Source organism: Nycticebus coucang, chromosome 10 (assembly GCF_027406575.1).
Source record: "Nycticebus coucang isolate mNycCou1 chromosome 10, mNycCou1.pri, whole genome shotgun sequence".
Taxonomy (NCBI): Eukaryota; Metazoa; Chordata; class Mammalia; order Primates; family Lorisidae; genus Nycticebus; species Nycticebus coucang.
In genome coordinates, this window is record NC_069789.1 from 28927293 (window position 1) to 28949303 (window position 22011).

Sequence of the window (22011 nt, forward strand, 5' to 3'; positions counted from 1 at the left end):
AAAAAATAGCTGAGTGTTGTGGCAGGTGCCTGTCCCAGCTACTCGGGAGTCCCAGCTTCTCTTGGCTGAGGCAAGAGAATCGCTTAAGCCCAAGAGTTAGAGGTTGCTGTGAGCTGTGATGCCACAGTACTCTACCCAGGGGGACAACTTGAGACTCTTGCAGTTTTGGCCGGGGCTGGGATTGAACCCACCACCTCTGGCATATGGGACCAGCACCCTACTCCTTTGAGCCACAGGTACCACCCAAAATTAAATTTCTTAATGTCTCAAAAATTATCTGGAGTCAACAAAAAGGGAACAAACCCAATAATCCACAACTTATTTTGGTGTCGACATAGAGAAAACCTGCACCACAGGCTTCCAACGATAACCAGCTTCTAACCTAATAATCCACAACTTATTTTGGTGTCAACATAGAGAAAACCTGCACCACAGGCTTCCAATGACAACCAGCTTCTGGGAGTGTCTTTCTTGAGGGGTCACTAACTTTAGCTGCTTAGCCATCAAATCAGCACATACTCAAAAGGAAACTGCTCTTAGAAGTCAATGTTTTCCACTACATCTTTATGCAGCCAAAGATACCTAAAACAATGTTATGTACTCAGGGTCAAAGATATTTCTTATAAACACTTGTACATCAAGTTTTTAATTCAAAGGCATCTAATTTACCAGTATTAAATGGCTTTCAGTGAAAAGTCAGAGGTATTAAACATTAGTAATTTCAATATTCTCTTAGGATCCTTTTCCTTATTCCTTAACAGCTTTGGAGAAATGTACAGACACTAATTCATCTTCTTGTTACAAAGAAAAATGGTACTACCAGAAACAGGTTTGGAGTTTGGAACTGAAAGTCGATTTCATAATAGGTAACACAGGAATTACGAGCTCCTAGAGACCTCCTTCACATAGTTTTACTTTATACGATGTTATTTTTATACCTATAATGAAGAGTTTAAATAATAATGGGGTTATCCTTAATGCCATTTTGTAGCCATTACAGCTTTATAACCCCATTAATAAAAGGCTAGAAAAGGAATCAAGGAGATCCTGTAGCATGGCTTTGTAAAATTGTGCTTCATAGGATAACATGATGTGGAGTTTAAAGGCCAATTCCTCACAATGACACTGAAAGTATACATAAATTTAAGAAACATAAAAGTTGTAGCTAGCCAAACTTAAAACGGTCTTTACTTCATTTTTGAATAGGAAATTACTTAGTTTTTGGACATTCTAATTTAAATATGAAAAGAAGCAAAACCTGAGACAGAACAGAACAAAAAAAAAAATCAGCTGGTATTTTCAAAACTGTGGCCTCTGTAATGGCTGCAAATGTTAAGGAATGATAGAAACATCCAGTCCATGAGAAGTAGAGAGAATAAGGGGGGGTGGGGGAAGAATTTGGGTCCAGTAAAGAAAAAAAAATAAAGCATTACTGTATTTCTAATGAAGGCATTAGAATTATAAAATGGAATTAAATACTTTATAATAGATAAAAAGTACTGCTGCTTATATGTAATTTTAAGAAATCAGCGTAACATATAAATGCTATAGACACAGAACTTAACTATATTTGAAATTCATTACTTGGTAAAGACCTTTACCCTGCAAACTACATGAAGGAAAATTTTTACTGCATAAATGAATTTAAGTATCTGACCTTGTTGTAGAACAAAAATGAGTAAAATTAAACATTTATCATCATCTTGAGTTTAAAACGACACTGTGTCAAGGTGGGTGCAAAAAAATAAAAACAAATAGGAAATAATTAACAGTTATTTCAAACACAAAGCAGATACGTTACCACATATTCCCTTTGTATACATGACTTATTCATGACTTCTATAAAATCTTTAAAGAATGGTGATGTGATATGTAAACTTTAGTGAAGTCTTGGACTTTAAAAGGTGTTTTCCACATCCAACATAATAACTTATTTTAAAGCTGACAAATTTCAAAAAAAAGCATCTAAGTGTCACAAACAAGCAACATGTATATACTGCCATTTTATTTCAATCACACAAACGAAGTTAGCGTGTATGAAATTTAAGTGAAATAAAACTTAAATGAGAATAGTTACGACAAACAGCAGAGAACTGAAAAATCTAAGAAGGACGCACAGCTAGTGAACGCAGGAGGATTCCACATTCATCAGCGCTTCATCTTCGGTCTTGACACTTGACGCTTGCAAATTTTTAAACAAACTTTTAAATCATGACAACTATTCTGAAGAGATTTCAGCACCAGCACTAAGATTTGTACATTCAGTTTGTTTGCAATTGACTTGTTAGCCATTTACAGAGTGTGGAGGACAGACGTGTCACAGGTCAGATCACAGTGTTGAGGAAAGCAGTCCCTTCCTGTAATTCAAAAGGATCCCCTAAACTGAACTCAGCTTAAGACATCCAGTGTACAAGAGCACAAACACCATTGTTAATAATGTGGTTCTGAGGAACATAGGTTTGATAAAGAAAATAACTTAAGCTTTTGTTTCCCATTTTAATTACTGAAATCTCTAACAATGACACAACTGTCACGTATGACAGCAAATGTATAGAATAATTCGATCCAACTTTGTGGAAAGAATACATTTAGCAATCTGGGATAACACAAAAGGATGGAAAATCAGGTGTGATTCAACCTGGTTCTTTTCTGTCATTTTACACAGACATCATGTTAATATTAGACCAAGGCACAAAATGTTTAGTGCATAAACCAGTTTAAGATTTAGCATTTTATTTTAGTCTTTTATCTTAGTTTGGACCACTTGTACCCAGTACTACCTATCATAGACTATTCAATTTACTCAACGAAACTAAAAGAGATTTCTGACCAGTTTTACAGGGGATGTAAATGTTTATATTGTCAAAGTGTTTGCATAATCAAAGGTACGATAATAAAGATGAAAATGCCTATTTCTTTTAGAAAACAGTACTTTATAAGCTCGCTGCGTCTTTGATGTCTTTATTACTACTGTATGACGATGAACACTTGACAGAAGAAAGAACTGCATGTTGGAATTATGATAGCTCATCCATCATAATTTAATGTAAAAATGAAATTTCTATAAAAACAGAAACTATTTTAACAAGGAAAAAAACTCCCTCAAACTTCTTTGTAGTGGTAATGACTGCAAATTTGCAGCAATGAGAAAACTATGCTACCAACAGGCTTTGTTTCATGAACTTACTATGAAATCTAGAAAGCAGATGAAAGTGAATTATTTCTTCAAAATTTTAGTAGAACTTCTGACAATCAAAGATTTCAAAGCAAATATGGCACATAAAACAACTCAAGCATAAATCAAGATGGAGAGCCTGGAGAATTTTTGATTTCCTAAATTTTCCAAAATGTTACCATTGCAACTTATAGAATTTCTTCCCTATTTTAGTCATATCAGTTTCAAAGAAAGGGGAGTGGATTACATACAGACAGCATGTACAAGGTGGTGGTGGTGGTGGGCAGAATATCTAATTCCTTCTTCCCAACACCTCTCACTTTATTTATTAAAAGAAAACTGCAGAACTCCTCGATTTCCCTTTATAATGACTTCTGTGACCTTAATTGCTGCCTCATTGTTATTTCTTGTATTTCAACATAACAAAAATCAAAAGCAGCTTCTTACTCAGGAACATGTATGGAAACACCTGTGTAACTGCAGGGGCACCTAGGTAACAGTAACTTCCAAATTCAGTGATCAAACTTTTGAGTTTCACAGGAAGATATAATTCATGTGAAGCTCAGAATCATGTTTCAGATCATTGAAATTACTGGTTGAAATACAAATAGCTGAAGATATGATGTAAAAGATTAAGTACTTGGTTTTGTAATATATTTACCAATTAAAGTCACAAAATATTCCTCATTATTATTCATGCAGGTAATTGAGAAAAAAAGACAGTGCAGAAATTGACTTTAAATAAAAAATTATTCCTTCCCTTCCTCCCATTCCCCTATACTCTACAAAATGTTTCCCTGGGACTAGGCCTTAAAAAGGCCACTACATATTAGTGTGACATGCATTACTGTCTGCGATTAAAAAAGCTAACTTTGTGGTGATTGTTATTACATTATAAAAATGTCCACATGCATAGATCTAAAAAAGGTTGAAAACCTACAGTAAATCTACAATATATTGTTTTACATTTGACCACTGGTTTGTGTTATGTAGAAGTCATAGATTTGGTAAAGCATTGTAACAATTTAGGAAGGCATCTAAATCTTTAAATTCTGGACAAATTTTATGTTTTAATCTACAAAATTGCATGAAGGCTAACTCGAGAGACTTCCTATCATTCTAAAATTCCTCAAGCTGGACAAAACATTTTTAGGACACTTTCTTATAAATATCAACCTCTGAAAGCACTTACAATTCCATTTGTTCCACATTTTATGATCTTTACCTACAAACGGCTGATCTCAATTATTCATGGAATATCAAATACGATAGGAAGACAAACCTGAGAGAAACATTTACAATACAATAGCATAACTTGCTAAATTCGTCATCAGTACTCTCTGAAAAAAAACTTCTTAAGCCTTTCTCCTCTTTATTTTAGCAATGGATTGTGCAATTTTATCTTGACATGAAAATATCTCAATGCACGGTGATCTTGCCTGATGAGTTTAGTATTTTCTGCATAACTGTTACAGGAACTCTTATGTGACACTCTTCCATTCTGTTGTAAAGATCAGAAAAAAGCAGCAAACTGAGAGGGAAATAGCTTATCACCAGAGTCACGTATCTGAAGGCTTTCAGAGTATGTTGGTTTTTCCCTCCTTCTGTTTGTCTCCATTTTCTTCTTACTGCTCATAAAATGTAGGGGGTTGCTGATAACAGTTGTTTGTAGGATTTTTTTTTCCCTCCAGATTAAAGTCCTATCTCTCCTTAGTTTGTTTCTCTATGCTGTATTTGACTTGCTCAGCTCCTGCCTGATTGCTAGGTAGAAAAGAGAAAGTATTGAGAGTAAATACAATGACAAACTAAAATAAACCAGTGGCTCTCATTCTTAACGTTAAACATTATATTCAAATTCACAGTAATTAAAAAATACGTTAATTCTGCACCTTTCATTGCATAGTTCTTTTAGCATTAAAAAGATAGAAATGATTTGGCGGCGCCTGTGGCTCAGTGAGTAGGGCGCCGGCCCCATATGCCGAGGGTGGCAGGTTCAAACCCAGCCCTGGCCAAACTGCAACAAAAAAAATAGCCGAGCGTTGTGGCGGGCGCCTGTAGTCCCAGCTGCTCGGGAGGCTAAGGCAGGAGAATTGCGTAAGCCCAAGAGTTGGAGGTTGCTGTGAGCTGTGTGACGTCATGGCACTCTACCCAAGGGCGGTACAGTGAGACTCTGTCTCTACAAAAAAAAAAAAAAAAAGATAGTAATGATTTCTATACATGTATATTTATTTATTTTCCCTTTTTTTTTTTTTAAAAGACAGAGTCTCACTTTGTCATCCTCAGTAGAGCGCCATGGCGTCACAGCTCACAGCATCCTTCAACCCTCGGACTTAGGTGATTCTCTTGCCTCAGTCTCCCGAGTAGCTGGGACTTACAGGTGCCTGCCACGACACCTGGCTATTTTGTTGCTGGAGTTTGGCCAGGGCCGGGTTCAAACCAGCCATCCTGGCACCCTACTCACTGGGTCACAGATGCTGCCCTATTTTCCCTTTTTGATTACAAAATGAAAATATTGATTATCTGGGCCCCAAAACAAGAAGGCAATGAAATGAATGAACAGAGGTAATCCAGAGAAAGATTTATTCATTTGGTTTTCAATCTAATAACGAGTAACACCTGAATCTTAGAGGTATTGTTGATCCCTATTTTTATAAATAATTTATAGTATATGAAGGAGAGAGCTCTTCCCTGACATCCTAAACTGAGTGAAGGACAATTTCTTTACTATAGAAAAGAAACAATAAACAAGAAACAATAAACTGGGTATTTTAAAATTTGCATTTGCTAACAATGAATATTCTTAAATAGTGTTTTAAGGGGTAGCAAGTTTGTGCACTTACCATCAAGGAGCTCTTCTTTTAGCTTTGTTAGTTCTTTCCTCATTTCATCTAAAATATCCTAAAATATTAGAGAAACACCAGCAATACAGAAAATAAAAATCACTGCTGAAAGTATTCTTACCCAAATAAAATTTTAAGAATGTTATGAAATACCATTTTTTTTTTTGTTTCCATAGTCTCAATTCTACCTCTTGAAGACTAGTTTTGGTAAATTTGTCACCCTGGATAGGAGTGTGGAGTCATAGCTCACAGCAACCTCAAACTCCTGGGCTCAAGAGAATCACTTCCCTCAGCCACCCAAGTAGCTGGGACTATGGGCACCTGCTACAACACCCAGCTATTTTTTAGAGATGGGGGTCTCACTCTTGCTGAGCCCGGTCCTGAACTCCTGAGGTCAAGCAGTCCACCTGCCTTGGCCTCCCAGAGTGCTAGGATTACAGCCTGGCTAGAATGCTTTCTCAAACTAAAACAGGCTGGGTGCAGTAGCTCACGGTGTAATTCTAGCATTCTAGGAGACCAAGGTAAGAGGCCAGGAGTTTGATGCCAGCCTGAGCAAGAGTGAGTCTCCCATCTCTACTAAAAACAGAAAAATTCCCCAGTGTGGTGGTACACACCTGTGGTCCTAGCTACTTGTGAGGTTGGGGCAGGAGGAGCGCATGAACCCACAAGTTTGAGGTTGCAGTTAGCTACGATGATGCCAATGCACTCCAGCCTACGTGACAGAATAACACTGCTTATTTATTTATTATTTATTTTTGAGACAGAGCCTCAAGCTGTCGCCCTGGGTAGTGTGCTGTGGTGTCACAGCTCACAGCAACCTCAAACTCCTGGGCTCAAGTGGTTCTCTTGCCTCAGCTTCCCAAGTAGCTGGGACTACAGGTGCCCGCCACAATGCCCAGCCATTTTTTGGTTGTAGTTTGGCAGGCCTGGGCTGGATTCGAACCTGCCAGCTCTGGTGTATGTGGCTGGCACCTTAGCTGCTTGAGCTACAGGTGCCAAACCAACGATACTGTCTTAAAAGAGCAATACTGTCTAAAAACAAAACAAAAAACCCTAAAATAACTTCTCTGCCATCCAGTAAAGGTATAATTCAGATAGCAGATATAGTTTCTAGCAAAGATATGGTTCTACTTTTAATCTAGTCGTCTGGTAACAGTCTGGAAAGTGATGCAAAAGAAGTTTCAAAGAGGGTACTATGGGAAAGTGGTCAACCAGCATTTGGCAAATGTGCCACCTGATTTGAAGTATGGGGATTTCTGAGGAATCAGCATCACTGCTAAACCATATTTCAAAAAAATCTAGGATTCCCCTGGATAAGAGAGATGAAGGTGGTGCCCAATACAACAGGCACCAGCCACATGTAGTCACTGTGTACCTGATGAGCTGGTCCAGATGACATGTACTTTAAGAGTAAAATACCCCAGAGTTTGAAGATTTAGTATGATAAAAATAAGGTGCAATAACTCATTAGTAATTTTCAAAACCTGACTACATATTTAAAATATTCTAAGTAAATCAGGTTAAGTAAAATTATTAATTTTTGCCCATTTCTTTGTACTTTTTAAAATGTGCCTACCAGAAAATTTTAAAATGGAAACTATCAATTACTTTAACTAATTTTATCAATGAGAGAAACCGAGGCAGTAAAGCACAGAAGTTATTATATGGCCTAACATATCATTACTGAAATTCATGTTTAAATTATTTCAAAGTCAAATCTATTCCTGTCTTTATTCTATTACTTCAGATAACCAAGAATTTATCATAATTTCAAGTTTGTTAAAGTACTCTATTTTAAAGCATTTTTCAAGAAAAGAAAGCCATATTCAACTCATACAGGGCTTATCAATGACCATGCTTTTCAAATGACAAAACTCAATTTAACTCTGAATAAAAATTAGGTTTATCTGAAAAAATTATTTAATCTCTTCTGGGAATTACATATTTTAAAACTCATAATCTTATCACCTTTCTTCTAGATACACAGGTATTAAACATAATACATATGTATCCGAAACACGAATAGTATTTTTTCTTTAAAAAAATTTTTTTATAAAACAGATAATAGTACACATTTGTTTCATTATTTGTTTCATCTAATATGGTCGAGTGTTCACAATTTGTTATTCAATATCCTAAATTATGATCCCTTGATGGCTACAGAATCTCTACCATATATTTGCCAACTTCTACCGTATTTCCTTTGCATAAATTCCTGGGTGTAAAACTGCTGAGTTTAAAGATAAAACATTTATTTTTCAGGCTTTGATTTATTTGTTTTCCCAAACTGCTTCTTTGAAAGCATACACATACAAAAATGCCCATTTTATTTCCTCACATTCCTGCCAAAATTACATTTGTTTGGTCCAATTTTACCAATACACGAAGTGAAATATGGAAGCCTACTGTTTTCTTTACAACTACATACCACGCACTTGTATTTAAACTTTATGCTGTCATCACTGAACCATGGGCCCACTCTCTACCACTGTTACAACTTTATATGAATTCAGTGAACCAGAAATGAGAATTTGAAAAAACATAGGACTAATGGCTCTGTTCAATTGGTATAAAAGTATTTTAACTCTATTCTTTTTAATTACTTTTAGGATCCATGTCAAACGTGTGTATCTGGGACGTTTTTAAAGAAAAGTAGCTGCTTAGTACCCACCTGTTTCAGTCTGTCATAGTCAAGTCCTTCTGTCTGGACTCCATTGGCACTAGGCTGTGACAAAGGTGTGGATTTTGGTCTGTACAAATGAAATTTCCAAGACAAGTAAACAACATTTGATATTTAATGAGTTCATAAAAAACTGCAAATGTATTAACACCAGATTTAAATATATTTCTTAAATAAAATACAATTTGTTTTAAAGTTAGTTGTCAAGATTGTAGAATTGATTAGAACATGAAGCAGAAAATATTTTTCATTTTTCTCAGCAGGGTAATTATTTCTAAAGAAACCAGGAAAAGGTGACAAGATGGTGAGACTTCTTCAGAACAGAGTAGATGATAGTACTCTTTAGACATGAGGCAGGTAACCAGGTAACATGCGGCCTGTTGATCAAACAGTGATTGAGAGGCTAGCTGAAATACCTGAGGACCAAATAACATGATCTTACTTGCTCCTTCTTTTGAAATGTTACATTATTTATTAAATTCATAATAAATATCTTCCTGTTCCAGCCTCCTTCCAGCAAACCAAAGGAAGGAAAAATATAAAAACTTGAAAATGTTTTACTCTAACACAAATCAGTTTATAAAGTCTATTCCTTAGATTGCAGGAAGAAAACAATTTAGTAAACACAACTTCTTTGTACATATTTTATTGTATTTCAACATCAAAATAAACAAGAATGTTGAAAAATGATTATTAGGGTAGACTATGTGCCTATTTCTCTAAGAAGCTTTTATGGAGACATCATTTGAACAGTGTTTCAGGTTAACTACATCCATAAACTTACTTTTTTTTAAAAGGAAATGCCAGACAGAAACAGATTGTCAATTATTATTATACTTTCAAAAGTTCAATTACTATTGAAATTTTACATGAAGAAATGTTTTAGTCATTTAGATATATTTTCAGTAAAAGTTTCAATGGCAAATAAATCAGTCATCACTCCTCTCTCCAATTTTGGCAATAACAGAAAATCCCCAGTGGAAAACATAGAATTTTAATTGGCACGCCTCTATTATCTGGTTTGGTATATAGTAAGTAGACACTCTTTAAGGGCCACAAATCAATGCAATTTACAACCATTAGGCAAACTATTATGTTTCCAATTTTGCAAAGGACCAATGTTAGAAATGTGAAAGAAGACCCAATAAGCGTAATAACTTTTTCAAAGTTATAATTTCATAATTTTTTCTTTCTTTCTTTCTTTTTTTTTTTTTATTTCTTTTTTTTGTAGAGACAGAGTCTCACTGTACCACCCTCGGGTACAGTGCCGTAGCGTCACAGCTCACAGCAACCTCCAACTCTTAGGCTTAAGCGATTCTCTTGCCTCAGCCTTCCAAGTAGCTGGGACTATAAGCACCTGCCACAATGCCCAGCTTTTTTTGTTGTTGTTGTCATTGTTGCTTTAGCTGGCCAGGACCAGGTTCAAACCCACCAGCCTTGCTGTACATGGCTAGTGCAGTACCCACTGAGCTATGGGCACCACCCATAATTCTTGTAAGACATACAAAACTCCAAACCCATAGGCACCATTCATAAAGATGAAATACTGAGTTAAAATTTTAATATAAAAACGATTGCTGCTTCAAAGATTGTTATGAATCAAGCCAATGATTTTTATTTTATCTGCTTTATAAATAAGGGAAAATAGTAACTTTCACAAAATTTCATTCAATAAGCACTGAGCTTGTTAGGGAATAAGATTTACATGAGATCTTCTTCTAAGGATACACTGTCTTACTTTGCTGAGACAACCACTTAATTCCAGAGTCACTCTGTATTAGCTGAGATCCACAGCATTTGAGTTAGGATGTCCTATGTAGAGCCAGGGCTAATTGTCTTTTTTTTTTTTAATTTCAAAGTATTATGAGGGTACAAATGTTTCTGGTTACATGAATCACTTTTATAACGCTTGCGTCAGGGTTCTGAGGGTGCAGTCACCCAGACAGTATATTCTTGAAGGGTAGCACACTATGTGTGTCAAATACTCATGCTATCTACTCCTGCTCTCCAGAGTTATTATTAATTACCCCACTTTTCTTTAATTCTTCACGTTTAAGTGGCACAATTAAGCTAGTTATTTTCTCCGAAGTTATTAACAAATACCTCTGAAATTCATATGAACAACTACAGTCTGCTATTTAACTCTGGATGTTATAAATACATCTTTATTTACTAAGCAATGCCAAAAATCATTGTCATTTAATTAACAATTGTGGAAACAACATGCAATTTTTAAAAAACTTAATTAATTCATGCTAACATGCAATCCATCACCACCACCACCATGATAATTAACTAAAGGGGGGAACTTTTCATACTGTAGGAAAGAAGTAATCACCACTTTTTTTTAATAACAAAAAGGTTTATCAGCAACATTATCCCAAGGAGCACTATGTATGAAAGCAGCAAGATAACTGAGAAGATGTACTGTAAAAAAAACCTTTTTGGGGGGGGAGACAGAGTCTTATTCTGTTGCCCAGGCTAGAGTGTCATGGCCTCAGACTAACTCACAGCAACCTCAAACTCCTGGGCTCAAGGGAGCCTCCTGCTCCAGCCTCCTGAACAGCTGATACTACAAAGGCCAGGCATGATATCTGGTTAATTTTTCTATGTTTAGTAGAAATGGTGTATTCTTGCTCAGGCTAGTCTTTTTTTTTTTTTTTTTTTTTTTGAGACAGAGTCTCACTATGTTACCCTTGGTAGAATGCCGTGGCATCACAGCTCACAGCAACCTCAAACTCTTGGGCTTAAGCAATTCTCTTGCCTCAGCTTCCCAATAGCTGGGACTACGGGCGCCCACCACAAAGCCTGGCTATTTATTATTACAGCTGTCATGGTTGTTTAGCTGGCCCAGGCCGGGTTCGAACTCATCAGCCTCAGTGTATGTGGCTGGTGCCGTAACCACAGGCACCAAGCCTGAGGCTACTCTTGAACTCCTGAGCTCAAGCGATCTTCCTGCCTCAGTTTCACAGAGTGTTAGGACTATAGGTGGGAGGCACCAATGGCCTGTTCCAAAAATTTCACTATAAAAGGTTATGCTTCTCTGTATGTATTAGCAAATTTTCTAACCAAATCTTTAGGTCAGAATAATTAAAACACTTAAAAAAAAAAAAAAAAAAGAGAGAGAGAGAACGGGGGGGGGAGGGGAGGAGATGGGAAGGGGCAGAAGAAAAAGCAGGAAAAACTACTTCACTATTGTAAACATTTCATGAAAATTTAACTGGCTAACAAAAGTAACTTATCAAATATTTTGATTATCAAGGGCATGAAAATTTATTTTATTATCATTATTTTTTGAGACAGAGTCTCATTTTGTCACCCTCAGTAGTGTGCCATGGCGCCACAGCTCACAGCAACCTCAAACTCTTGGGCTCAAGTGATCCTCTTGCCTCAGCTTCCCAAGTAGCTGGGACTATAGGCATCCACCACAACGCCTAGCTGTTTGTTTAGAGATGAAGTCTGGCTCTGGCTCCGGCTCAAAGTCGTGAACTCCGGCAATGCACCTGCCTCGGCCTCCCAGAGAGCAATGGCATGAAAATCTTAGTAAGCAAGGGTTTACCCAAAGGGTCTGATTACAGACCTCCCTATTCCCTGTGATAGACACCACAACGCACACGTTCCCAGGAGGGTTGGTGCGTATTTAGAAAATTTAGATGTCTATCATAACATGCAAATATTTCACTTATTTCTAACCTATGGATTTTCTAAATTGATAACAAAGTATGAGTTTCTCAGAGATTTTTATTACTAAGAGTGCTGTTGCCTTTAGACACCTGTCTATAAAATAACAGTACTACAATATTAAAAAGTCCCTATTCTGCCTAATTCTATAAGTAGCTAAAAAGCACTTGAGGATTTTTCTATTATCAATTTTTTTAATTGTCCTATGTCTTTAACCAAGAAAGACAGCTGATATCTTAAGTCTTCTTCTTCTTTTTTTTTTTTTTTGTAGAGACGGAGTCTCACTTTATGGCCCTTGGGTAGAGTGCCGTGGCGTCACACAGCTCACAGCATCCTCCAACTCCTGGGCTTAAGCGATTCTCTTGCCTCAGCCTCCTGAGTAGCTGGGACTACAGGCGCCCGCCACAACACCCAGCTATTTTTTGGTTGTAGTTCAGCCAGGGCCGGATTTGAACCTGCCACCCTCAGTATATGGGGCGGCACCTTACCGACTGAGCCACAGGCGCCGCCCATCTTAAGTCTTCTTAATTAAAAAATAGTATAACAGGACTCATCGTACAAAATAAATAATTTGCTGATGTTAAATCCCAGGTTGCTAAAGTAGCTAGGAAACAGAAATTGTCCTCAAAGAATAAATAAATATCCAGAACTGTGGATATAAAAATGTTGCTGGGCGCAGTGGCTCATCCCTGTAATCCCAGCACTATGGGAAGCTGAGGCAAGAGGATTGCTTGAGCTCAGGAGTATGAGGCTTGTCTGAGTGAGAGTGAGACCCCGAGTCATGAAATAAATGGAAAAACCCAGCCGGTGCCAAAGCAAGCACCTGTAGAACTCTGTCTCGACAAAAAAACAAAAAACAAACAAAAAAACCCCACCTGTCTCGTGTTCCAGTCACAAACAGTACAGAACCTTCTATTCCACTTTTTAAAAACCAAATGCTTTTAAAGCACAAATGGCCTGGATAATATATGCGGCCTTAGATTACCATTTAAGTATTTCTGATTTGTTTACCACTTACATTTATCTGTAGTTCTAGCCACTCAGGAGGCTGAGGCAGGAGATTGCTGTGCCTGGGTAACAGAGTAAAACTCTGTCTTAAAATTTAAAAAAATGAAAGCTTTAATGAAAGCTTTATCCTACTCTAACTACAAAGTCATGGCAGGATTTGTTTTAAGGTATCCAAAATCAGGTCAACATGAAGGATTCAATCTCCCCTGAAGACCTCTTGTGGTGATTACCAATCCAAGGTAGAAAAAGCTCAGCCCTACCCTGAACATGTTTATCTAAAAGTCCCGAATCACAAAGTCACAGCAGGATGATACCTGTGTAATGAATCATAGGACCTGTTGTCAAAAACAATCTGATTTTTCCTTGGAGAATCCCGTCTATGAAGGGGAAAGACCATTTAAGGGAATATATAATAGAACTTTCAAAAAGAATTCTCACTATCACTGCGTCACAGCAAGCAAAACCTCAATTAAAAGAGTTCATTAACCTTAAAATAACCATTTTTCCCAAAAATAATCAAGATATCTTACAATTAATTTTCATTATATAAAGATACTATTTACTTGATAATTACAGAAAAAATTTAAAAACATCATTTCTCAATGTCTACCTTTATAGTCTGTAAGCACCATAAAACCTACCCACTACAAAGATTCAACTAGCATCAAAACACAATCAAAGATATTTCTATTAGAGTGACTATCAAGCAACAGATTCAAATAAAAAGCATAATAAATATCATTCTAGCTTAAAATACACAAAATTAACTCTTTCAAGAGGCATGTAAAGAACTTTTTTCTCCTATAAAAGATCTGTTAATATTTTAGTGAAAACCATAAGAAGAATTCACTAACTTTCCAATCTTACATTCCAGTCATAGTTTAAAGCTTTTATTTTTTTTAAATTTTAAGACAGAGTTTTACTGTGTTACCCAGGCACAGCAATCTCCTGCCTCAGCCTCCTAAGTGGCTAGAACTAAAGATATGTACCACCACGCATTGCTAATTGTTTCTCTTTTGTAGAGACAAGGTCTCATTCTTGTTCCGGTTGGTCTTGAACTGCTAACGTCAAGTTATCCTCCCACCTCAGCCTCCCAAGTGCTAAGATAACAGATCTGAAGCTTTTTATTTTTTTTGGAGACAGAATCTCATTTTGTTGCCCTCGGCAGAGTGCCATGGCATCACAGCTCACAGCAACCTCAAACTGGCTTAAGTGATTCTCTTGCCTCAGTCTCCCAAGTAGCTGGGACTCCAGGCGCCTGCCACAATGCCCAGCTATTTTTTTTTTTTTTTTTTAACAGACAGGGTCTCACTCTTGCTCAGGCTGGTAACTTCTGAGCTCAAGCAATCCACCCACCTCGGCCTTCCAAGTGCTGGGATTACAAGGCCTGAGCCACCATGCCTGGCTCCAGCTTAAAGCATTTTTAAGTACAACATTCTTACTTTTACTTTACTATGTTACATCTTCACTTAAATAGGGCATAATGCAATGCCTCATGTACATTATGGAATAATAATTCATCTTAATACTAACATAATTTTGACATGAATATTCAGAAGAGAAATGAGTATTTTCACTACAGTGGAAGCATGAAATGGCCAATATACCAGGGGAGATAACTTAGGAAGAAAAGCAATATGGTCTTAATCTTTTAAACATATTTTTAAAATATTTTATAGGGGCTGTACTCAGTCTCTAGCCCTGATTTTGCTCCCTCTGCTTCTGGATGCTATTCTCAAGGTGATAGGATAAATCATGGATAAACTGTAAACCAAAATATGGTACAACATATGAAACGTGAAATACAGTCCAACCATCAGCATCTCATGATTTTAAAGTGTGTGTGATATAAACTCTTAAAAATATGTTGATAAAAAAGTTATCTTTTCACATTGCCAGTCATGCAAATGTGCGTTTGCCACATGATAATCACTCTTCATCAGAAATGGGACCACAGTAGTAGATAGGCTGTGTCCTTTCTGCTTGAAACCTATTGAAACCAATTTAAAACTGTGTACTTTTTAAATAAAGTATATTAAAATCATAAAAAAATTTATAGTTTAAAATTACTTTTGCTAAAATTCTAAGACATACGTATTAGTCAGTGGTTCTCAACCTTCCTAACGCCACAGCCCTTTAATACAGTTCCTGTGGGTCACGAGTCACAGGTTGAGAACCGCTGGTATTAGTGATTTGAGCAAATCTATCAAAAGATGTATGAGTGATGGGTAAATAATCAGATGTTTCAGAATTTCTATTTTGGGAAAAGTGAGGAAAGCTACCTAAAAGAGCTGGGGCATGATTCCAATGCATTACTAGGATCATAAGAACCAAGATTCAACTAATCTACATAAAATTATTTTCAAAATGGCTGCCTGAGAGTACTTACTAAATTTCTTCTAGAAGCTGGAAAAGATCTTTCAAAGAGTATTGTTTCCTTTAGTAAGACCAAACGCATCAAGAAACATATTGTACTTAGAGAATCTCTTCCATGATTCTTCTAAGGCAGCAGTTCTCAACCTGTGGGTCGCGACTCCTTTGGACTGTATTAAAGGTTCGCGGCATTAGGAAGGTTGAGAACCATTATTCTAAGGCATAATTTTTGCCAACAATTTAGGCTTAGCCTTAGGATCACCAGGGAACGTCTACCATGAAGTATGGCTGAAGAGTAGGGCAAAAATGTCACAATTTACAACTTCAAAGGTCAAATGGCCCACCATGTTTCTACTTCTCGTTATATATTTGGTAAGTCAGGCCTCATAACATGCCACAGAAAATCAAGAACAACTAGTAGAGATGTGTTAGAAGGTTACCCCAGGTATCTAAGAAACAAACATGCAATTTTCCAACTCTACTGAAAAAACATGTAACATGTTCACCAAAAGCAATTTCCTTCTTTCTTCTAAAATCAGATATGATTGTCTTTTAGTCACTTAGAAAAAACTAAAAGCTTTTTTTTTTTTTGACAGTCTTAAGCTGTCCCCCTGGGTGCCATGGCATCACAGCTTGTTAAGTGATTCTCTTGCTCAGCCTCCCAAGTTGCTGGGACTACAGGTGCCCACCACAATGCCCAGCTATTTTTTCTTTGTGGCAGTTGTTGTTTCAGCTGGCTCAGGCTGGGTTCGAACCCGCCAGCCTCAGTGTATGAGGCCAGTGCCCTACAGGCTGAACTATGGGCGTCACCCAGAAACCAAAAGTTTTTTACACATTAAAAGAGGTCCAGTTTCTTTGTGGAGCTTAAACAATTGTATTATTACCAAATGTCTCCTACCAGTAGAAAAGACCACAAAAAGCCAAATCCAAATTTAGATCTAGGCTAACACAGAATAGGCTTGTGATTATAAAGTCTAACCTTGCACTTTTCTTTACTAGGTTTCTATAATTAAAGACATGCTTGCTTTTTATGAGGCAAAAAATAAGGCAATAGCTCAGGAAATAAAGACAAAAAACTTTTTAGTTTCTAAATACATGCCTTTTTTTTTCTTCCTGGAAAAAATATGAGCCCTTTAAGCTGTCTCAGAAACCAATAAAAGGTTTTATCCATGTTAATGACCTGCGATATAAACGTAGTCATGATAACAAGGAATGCTAAGGAAATAATGAATCTGCTTGACAGTGCCCATAAGCCATTTGTAGAGATAAGCATTAACTAATCTTGCTTCTGGGCACTCACTCTCTTTCCTAACTTGATTATGCTTAGAAGTTTCAATAGAGACGGAGAAATAAATCTTTCTTCACAAATTAAAAATCTTAGGTTTTGCTTTCTCTTAAAAATTACAGTCTTTTTCTCTCTAGATGATTTCCAGTTCAAAACGTAAGTTTCTTCCAAAAATTATATTTAGAAAAATAAGCCATGAAAGACATCACTGAAATTAATTGGTGAAATGTGAACATATATATACTATATTAGACAATATTATTGTTCAATGTTACATTTCTCGAGAGCGGTAATGGTATTCTAGTTATGTAGGAAGATGTCTTGTTTTGAAAAATGCTAAATTATTTAGGGTAAAGCAACATTCATTTGTGAACTGCTTTCAAACTGTTCAGAGAAAAAATAAATATGGATGTGTAGATAATTAAGATGAATGTGGCAAAATGTTAACAACTGGTAACTACAGGTAGTGAGTATATAGGCATTAACTATACTATCCCTTCAACTTTTGTGTAGTTCTTAATTTTTCAAAGTGAACAAATTAGAGAGATTATGCTATCTTAAAAGTTTAGATCATCTTGCTAGTGAATGTAGGGTAGAAATTTATCAGACTATCGCTAGGAAAAACATAAGGCTCAGTGCTATAATTTCTCATCTATCATTAATTTTTCTACAACAAAAAAGTATTAGCTTCTTTTTCGACAGAAGTTAAATATAAAATTTAGAGAAAAAAGATTGGTACCTGGAGATAACAGGCGACTTGCTGCCATTCATTGTATTTGTTCTTTCCCATGGTTTTCTTGTTGGTTCTTTGAAAATAAGGACCAAAAGTCATTAGATAACTTGTATTTCCAAAGTTATTATAAATAAATACCATTTTACCCATTTATATTATTAGTAATGCAGATATTTTTTAAATGTAATTTTAAACATTAAAATCTGTAAGGATTCTAATTTGTACGATTTCAGACCTTAAAATGAGAAAATGTTAATAAGAAAGCGTAATACATTTCCTAGAAAAAACTTAGACTGTTAAATCTAAAATATTATAGAAAAGATGTTTTCCTAATAAAGACAGTACAAGAACAAGAGTAGGATTAATTAGGACAGTTTAGATTAATTAGAATGGAATAGTATTACTTATCTCCCTTTTCCCCCCCCCCTTTAGAAGGCACTGTCTGGGTTCGAACTTGCCACTCCCACTGCACGGGGCTGGTGCTTACCTACGCTATTTTAAATTATCTTTAGTACTAATGACAAAACAAAAAATATAATTTATGATCTGCTCATGTACTTCAATATTTCAGTGACTCACTGGTGGACCTGCTTTTGTGCTTGAATTCTTTTTCTAATTTGGGTTGACTCATAGCTGTGGTCCTTGGCCTCACTACAAGACTGGGTAAAATCAGAAGCAGAACCTTGTCATGAAGGAAAGCATTTTGGCCATAGTCTGCTTAGGACTTGTGATCAAGAAACTGCTCTGCGTTCCCGTGCAGCCCCTCAACTGGCTTCTGCACATTCTCACGTTCTTATAGTCTCTCATTTTCTTTAAACATGCAAAACTAAACAAACTCTTCCATGAAGCACTGCTTTAGGTTTTTGATTTCTGTTGCACTCAGGCATCTAGGTGGGAAAACTGGAAGTCATGGATCTTCCTTTATTCCTCAATCAATTCCTTCCTTTTTCATTATGTGTTTTTATTCCTTCTTACTTGCTGAAATATCATGCCTTCTCTTACTTTCACCAAACTAAATACCCTTAGGTATAGTAAAATGTTACTTTTTTTTCCATAAAGCTGATCCAGGTGATTCTGTATATAATCTCCCTCCCTGACACATTACTTAGTACTCAATAGTTGATTGTGAAAGATTTAACTTTCCCTCCTGTGCCTCATCTTCCCAGCTGAACCGTGCATCTCTGTGCTCAGGATTTTTATCTTTCATTTCTTTTTGCCCTGTCAAGCATCTGATACAATGCCAATTTAAAGAAAGAAATCAATGAAACTCATGAGAAAAGAAGCCTCCAGCCCTTCTGAATAATTCCTTAATTTTATACATATCGCACACACATGCAAGCACACAGAAAACTTGTGCTTTAGCCATTCATGTTTCAAATAAGGGGATATACTGGATAAGGCATTCTAACTTGGAAAATATGGGTAACCTTCAAGAAATTCATAAATATTTTGAAATTATGAACAAATCTGTATAAAAATATGATCCCCCCCCCCACTTAGAGAGAAGATCTATAGCTCTTATCATATTCTAAAGGTTCTATGACCCTAAAGTATGGTTCAGTTTTAAAAACCTATAGTTCTAATAATAGCATATGTAATTAATTTTGGCTTATAGGAAGGATGATAAAGATAACATATTAATAAACAGGTCACAAACCAGTGAATCTTTCATGAAGGTAACATAAAATGAAGTCAACTATTCAGGGGAAATAGGGAGGCTGAAGAAAAATAGTTCACAAAGTCACATGTTAATCATAATACAAATAGCATCAGACAACTGAGCAGTCACTACTCAATAGTAAGGATGAGGACATCTTTTGAGGAGGCCAGAGTGGTTAACAATCTAAAAAAACAAAGCAGAATTTTTTTTTTTGAAGATTCTAGATACATCTGGAACTCTAAGTCAAAATACGTAGGAGTTAATATAAATGCTTCTTTATAATGGTTTCCTATGGGTCATCTTAGGTATCAATTCATCAAATTTACTGATGAATTAATAATAGCAAATACCAAATAATACCAAAATAGATAAGGAGGTGAAAGATAGCCTAGCCCTTAGTCAAAATGAAAAAATAATGTGAAAATGTAATAATCTCATTTTTCTTTTTTTGCAGTTTTTGGCTGGGGCTGGGTTCGAACCCACCACCTCCAGTGTATGGAACCAGTGTCCTACTCCTTTGAGCCACAGGCACAGTCCCCAATCTCTCTCTTTTTTTTTTTTTTTAGACAAGAGTCTCACTATGTCGGACTACATGCATCCGCCACAACGCCAGGCTATTTTTGTTGTTGTTGTTGTAGTTGTCATTGTTGTTTAGCAGGCCCTGGGCTGGGTTCAAACCCACCAGCCCCACTGTATGTGGCCAGCGCCCTAACCACCGAGCCACAGGCGCCCAGCCAATCTCATATTCTTATGGATACAGTACTCACTAAGTACCTCCAGCGAAAGATATTTTATATAAATAACGAATTCTATGCCTAAGAGTTCTCATTGCCAGAACTCTCACTGAATTTAAGAACTGTTAAGGAGAATTTTTAGCTTACAATTAAAAGCTTTATTTCCTTGATTATCAATATGATCCAAATGAAGGGTTAAGATGGCGATCTTCTCCATGTTGAAATGTTCTGAAACATGCTGCACTGCGAGCTAACGTGTTCATGTTAATTTTAATTTTAAAAATGTTAGTTTGTTAAAAATACTTTCCATTCATTCATCCATTTGTTTTAGAGACAGGGTCTCTCTCTGTTACCAAGGCTGTCATGCAGAGGTACAATTACAGCTCACCATAACCTTAAATTCCTAGGCTTAAGCAATTCTCCTATCTCAGCCTCCAAAGTAGCCAGGACTACCAAGTACATGCTACCATGGTTCAGCTAATTTTTTGTAGAGATGGGGTCCTGCTATCTTGCCCAGGCTGATTTTGTACTCCTGGTCTTAAACAATCCTCCTGCCTCTCAACCTGCCAAAATACTGGGATTACAGGCGTGAGCCACCATGCCTTGCCCAATTTTTCTTGTCTTAACAAATAACCTTTAATTATTAACATACATAAAATGTGTAAAAATACTGTCTTCAAAAAGAGTCATCAAAAAAAACTTTTGCATTTTAATAGATCTCCCAATATGAGGAAGGAAGTAGCAACAGCTTCTGGCATCACAAAAGGCAAAGGGGAAGAAAAAAAGAAATCAATGAGGGCGGTGCCTATGGTTCAGTGGGTAGGGCACCAGCCCCTCATATACCGAGGGTGGTGGGTTCAAACCTGGCCCTGGCCAAACTGCAACAAAAAAAATAGCCAGGTGTTGTGGCGGGAGCCTGGAGTTTCAGCTACTTGGGAGGCTGAGGCAAGAGAATTGCCTAAGCCCAGGAGTTGGAGGTTGCTGTGATGCCATAGCACTCCACAGAGGGCGACAAAGTGAGACTCTGTTTCTAAAAAAACAAACAACAACAAAAAATATATATATATGAAAAAAAAAATATATATGAAAATCAATGCCTTCAAGTGTGAACAAATAACTTTAGCACTTCAGTGAGTCATGAGTCATTAGGTCCAAACATAGATGGGGGTGGATTTTTAATTGGGGAGTATTTATATTTACAGAAAGTTAATAAAGGTTAAAATGATTTCTTTTGAACTTACCAGGTGTACTTATTGAAGAGGCCTTAGAAGTTACAGGCTCTGAATCTTCCTAAATGCGCAGAAACAAATACATTAATATCACATCTATTAGAAATCTGTTGCCATGTATATTTAGTGTTGTATGTTTCCACTTACAACATTCTTCCTGCCACTCCCCACTTTTTCCTCTGTCCACCTTTTTTCCCTTCCATTTTGGCTTAGACTTCCTCCTTCTCTTACCTTCCTAACATTTCCTACTTCAACCTTCCCCACAGCTCCTTTCCTCCATGTTCTCAATGAGAACTTGCAGTAGCCAACAGCAGAGATAAGAGACAGACTGAGGAATGGCATCAAGGAAGGTCCAATGTTGCAGGGGAAACTACTGCATTATTTGTTAAACACCAGTATCAGATAAAGCAGAGTTTGCCCAGCTGCACTGAAGTGCAAGGGATCAATGTCATTAATGTGCTCTTAAGGGGCACAGCTGGTAACCACAGAGCTCCTAGGGAAAATGTATGAAAGTTTTCGTTTAGGCCAGGCATGGTTCTCACGCCTGTAGTCCCAGCACTGTGGGAGGCCAAGGTGGGTGGATTGCCTGAGCTCAGAGGTTCGAGACCAGTAT

The 22011-nt window shown here is 36.7% G+C and overlaps 1 protein-coding gene across 3 annotated transcripts in view; it reads right to left on the bottom strand.

Moving 5' to 3' along the window:
• Window positions 1–1990: 1990 nt before the first annotated feature.
• ENAH (ENAH actin regulator) overlaps window positions 1991–22011 on the bottom strand; it is a 190778-nt gene continuing 170757 nt past the window's right edge. For 2 of the 3 annotated variants that reach the window (XM_053604044.1, XM_053604041.1), the window contains exons 10-14: window positions 21411–21459; window positions 17782–17848; window positions 8687–8765; window positions 6016–6073; window positions 1991–4936 (exon numbers count right to left, since the gene is read on the bottom strand). In XM_053604044.1, the coding sequence (XP_053460019.1) occupies window positions 4899–4936; window positions 6016–6073; window positions 8687–8765; window positions 17782–17848; window positions 21411–21459 (291 nt within the window). In that variant the 3' untranslated portion in view covers window positions 1991–4898. Of the gene's footprint in view, window positions 4937–6015; window positions 6074–8686; window positions 8766–13698; window positions 13762–17781; window positions 17849–21410; window positions 21460–22011 lie in introns of all 3 variants that reach the window. The other variant, XM_053604042.1, reaches the window with a different exon arrangement.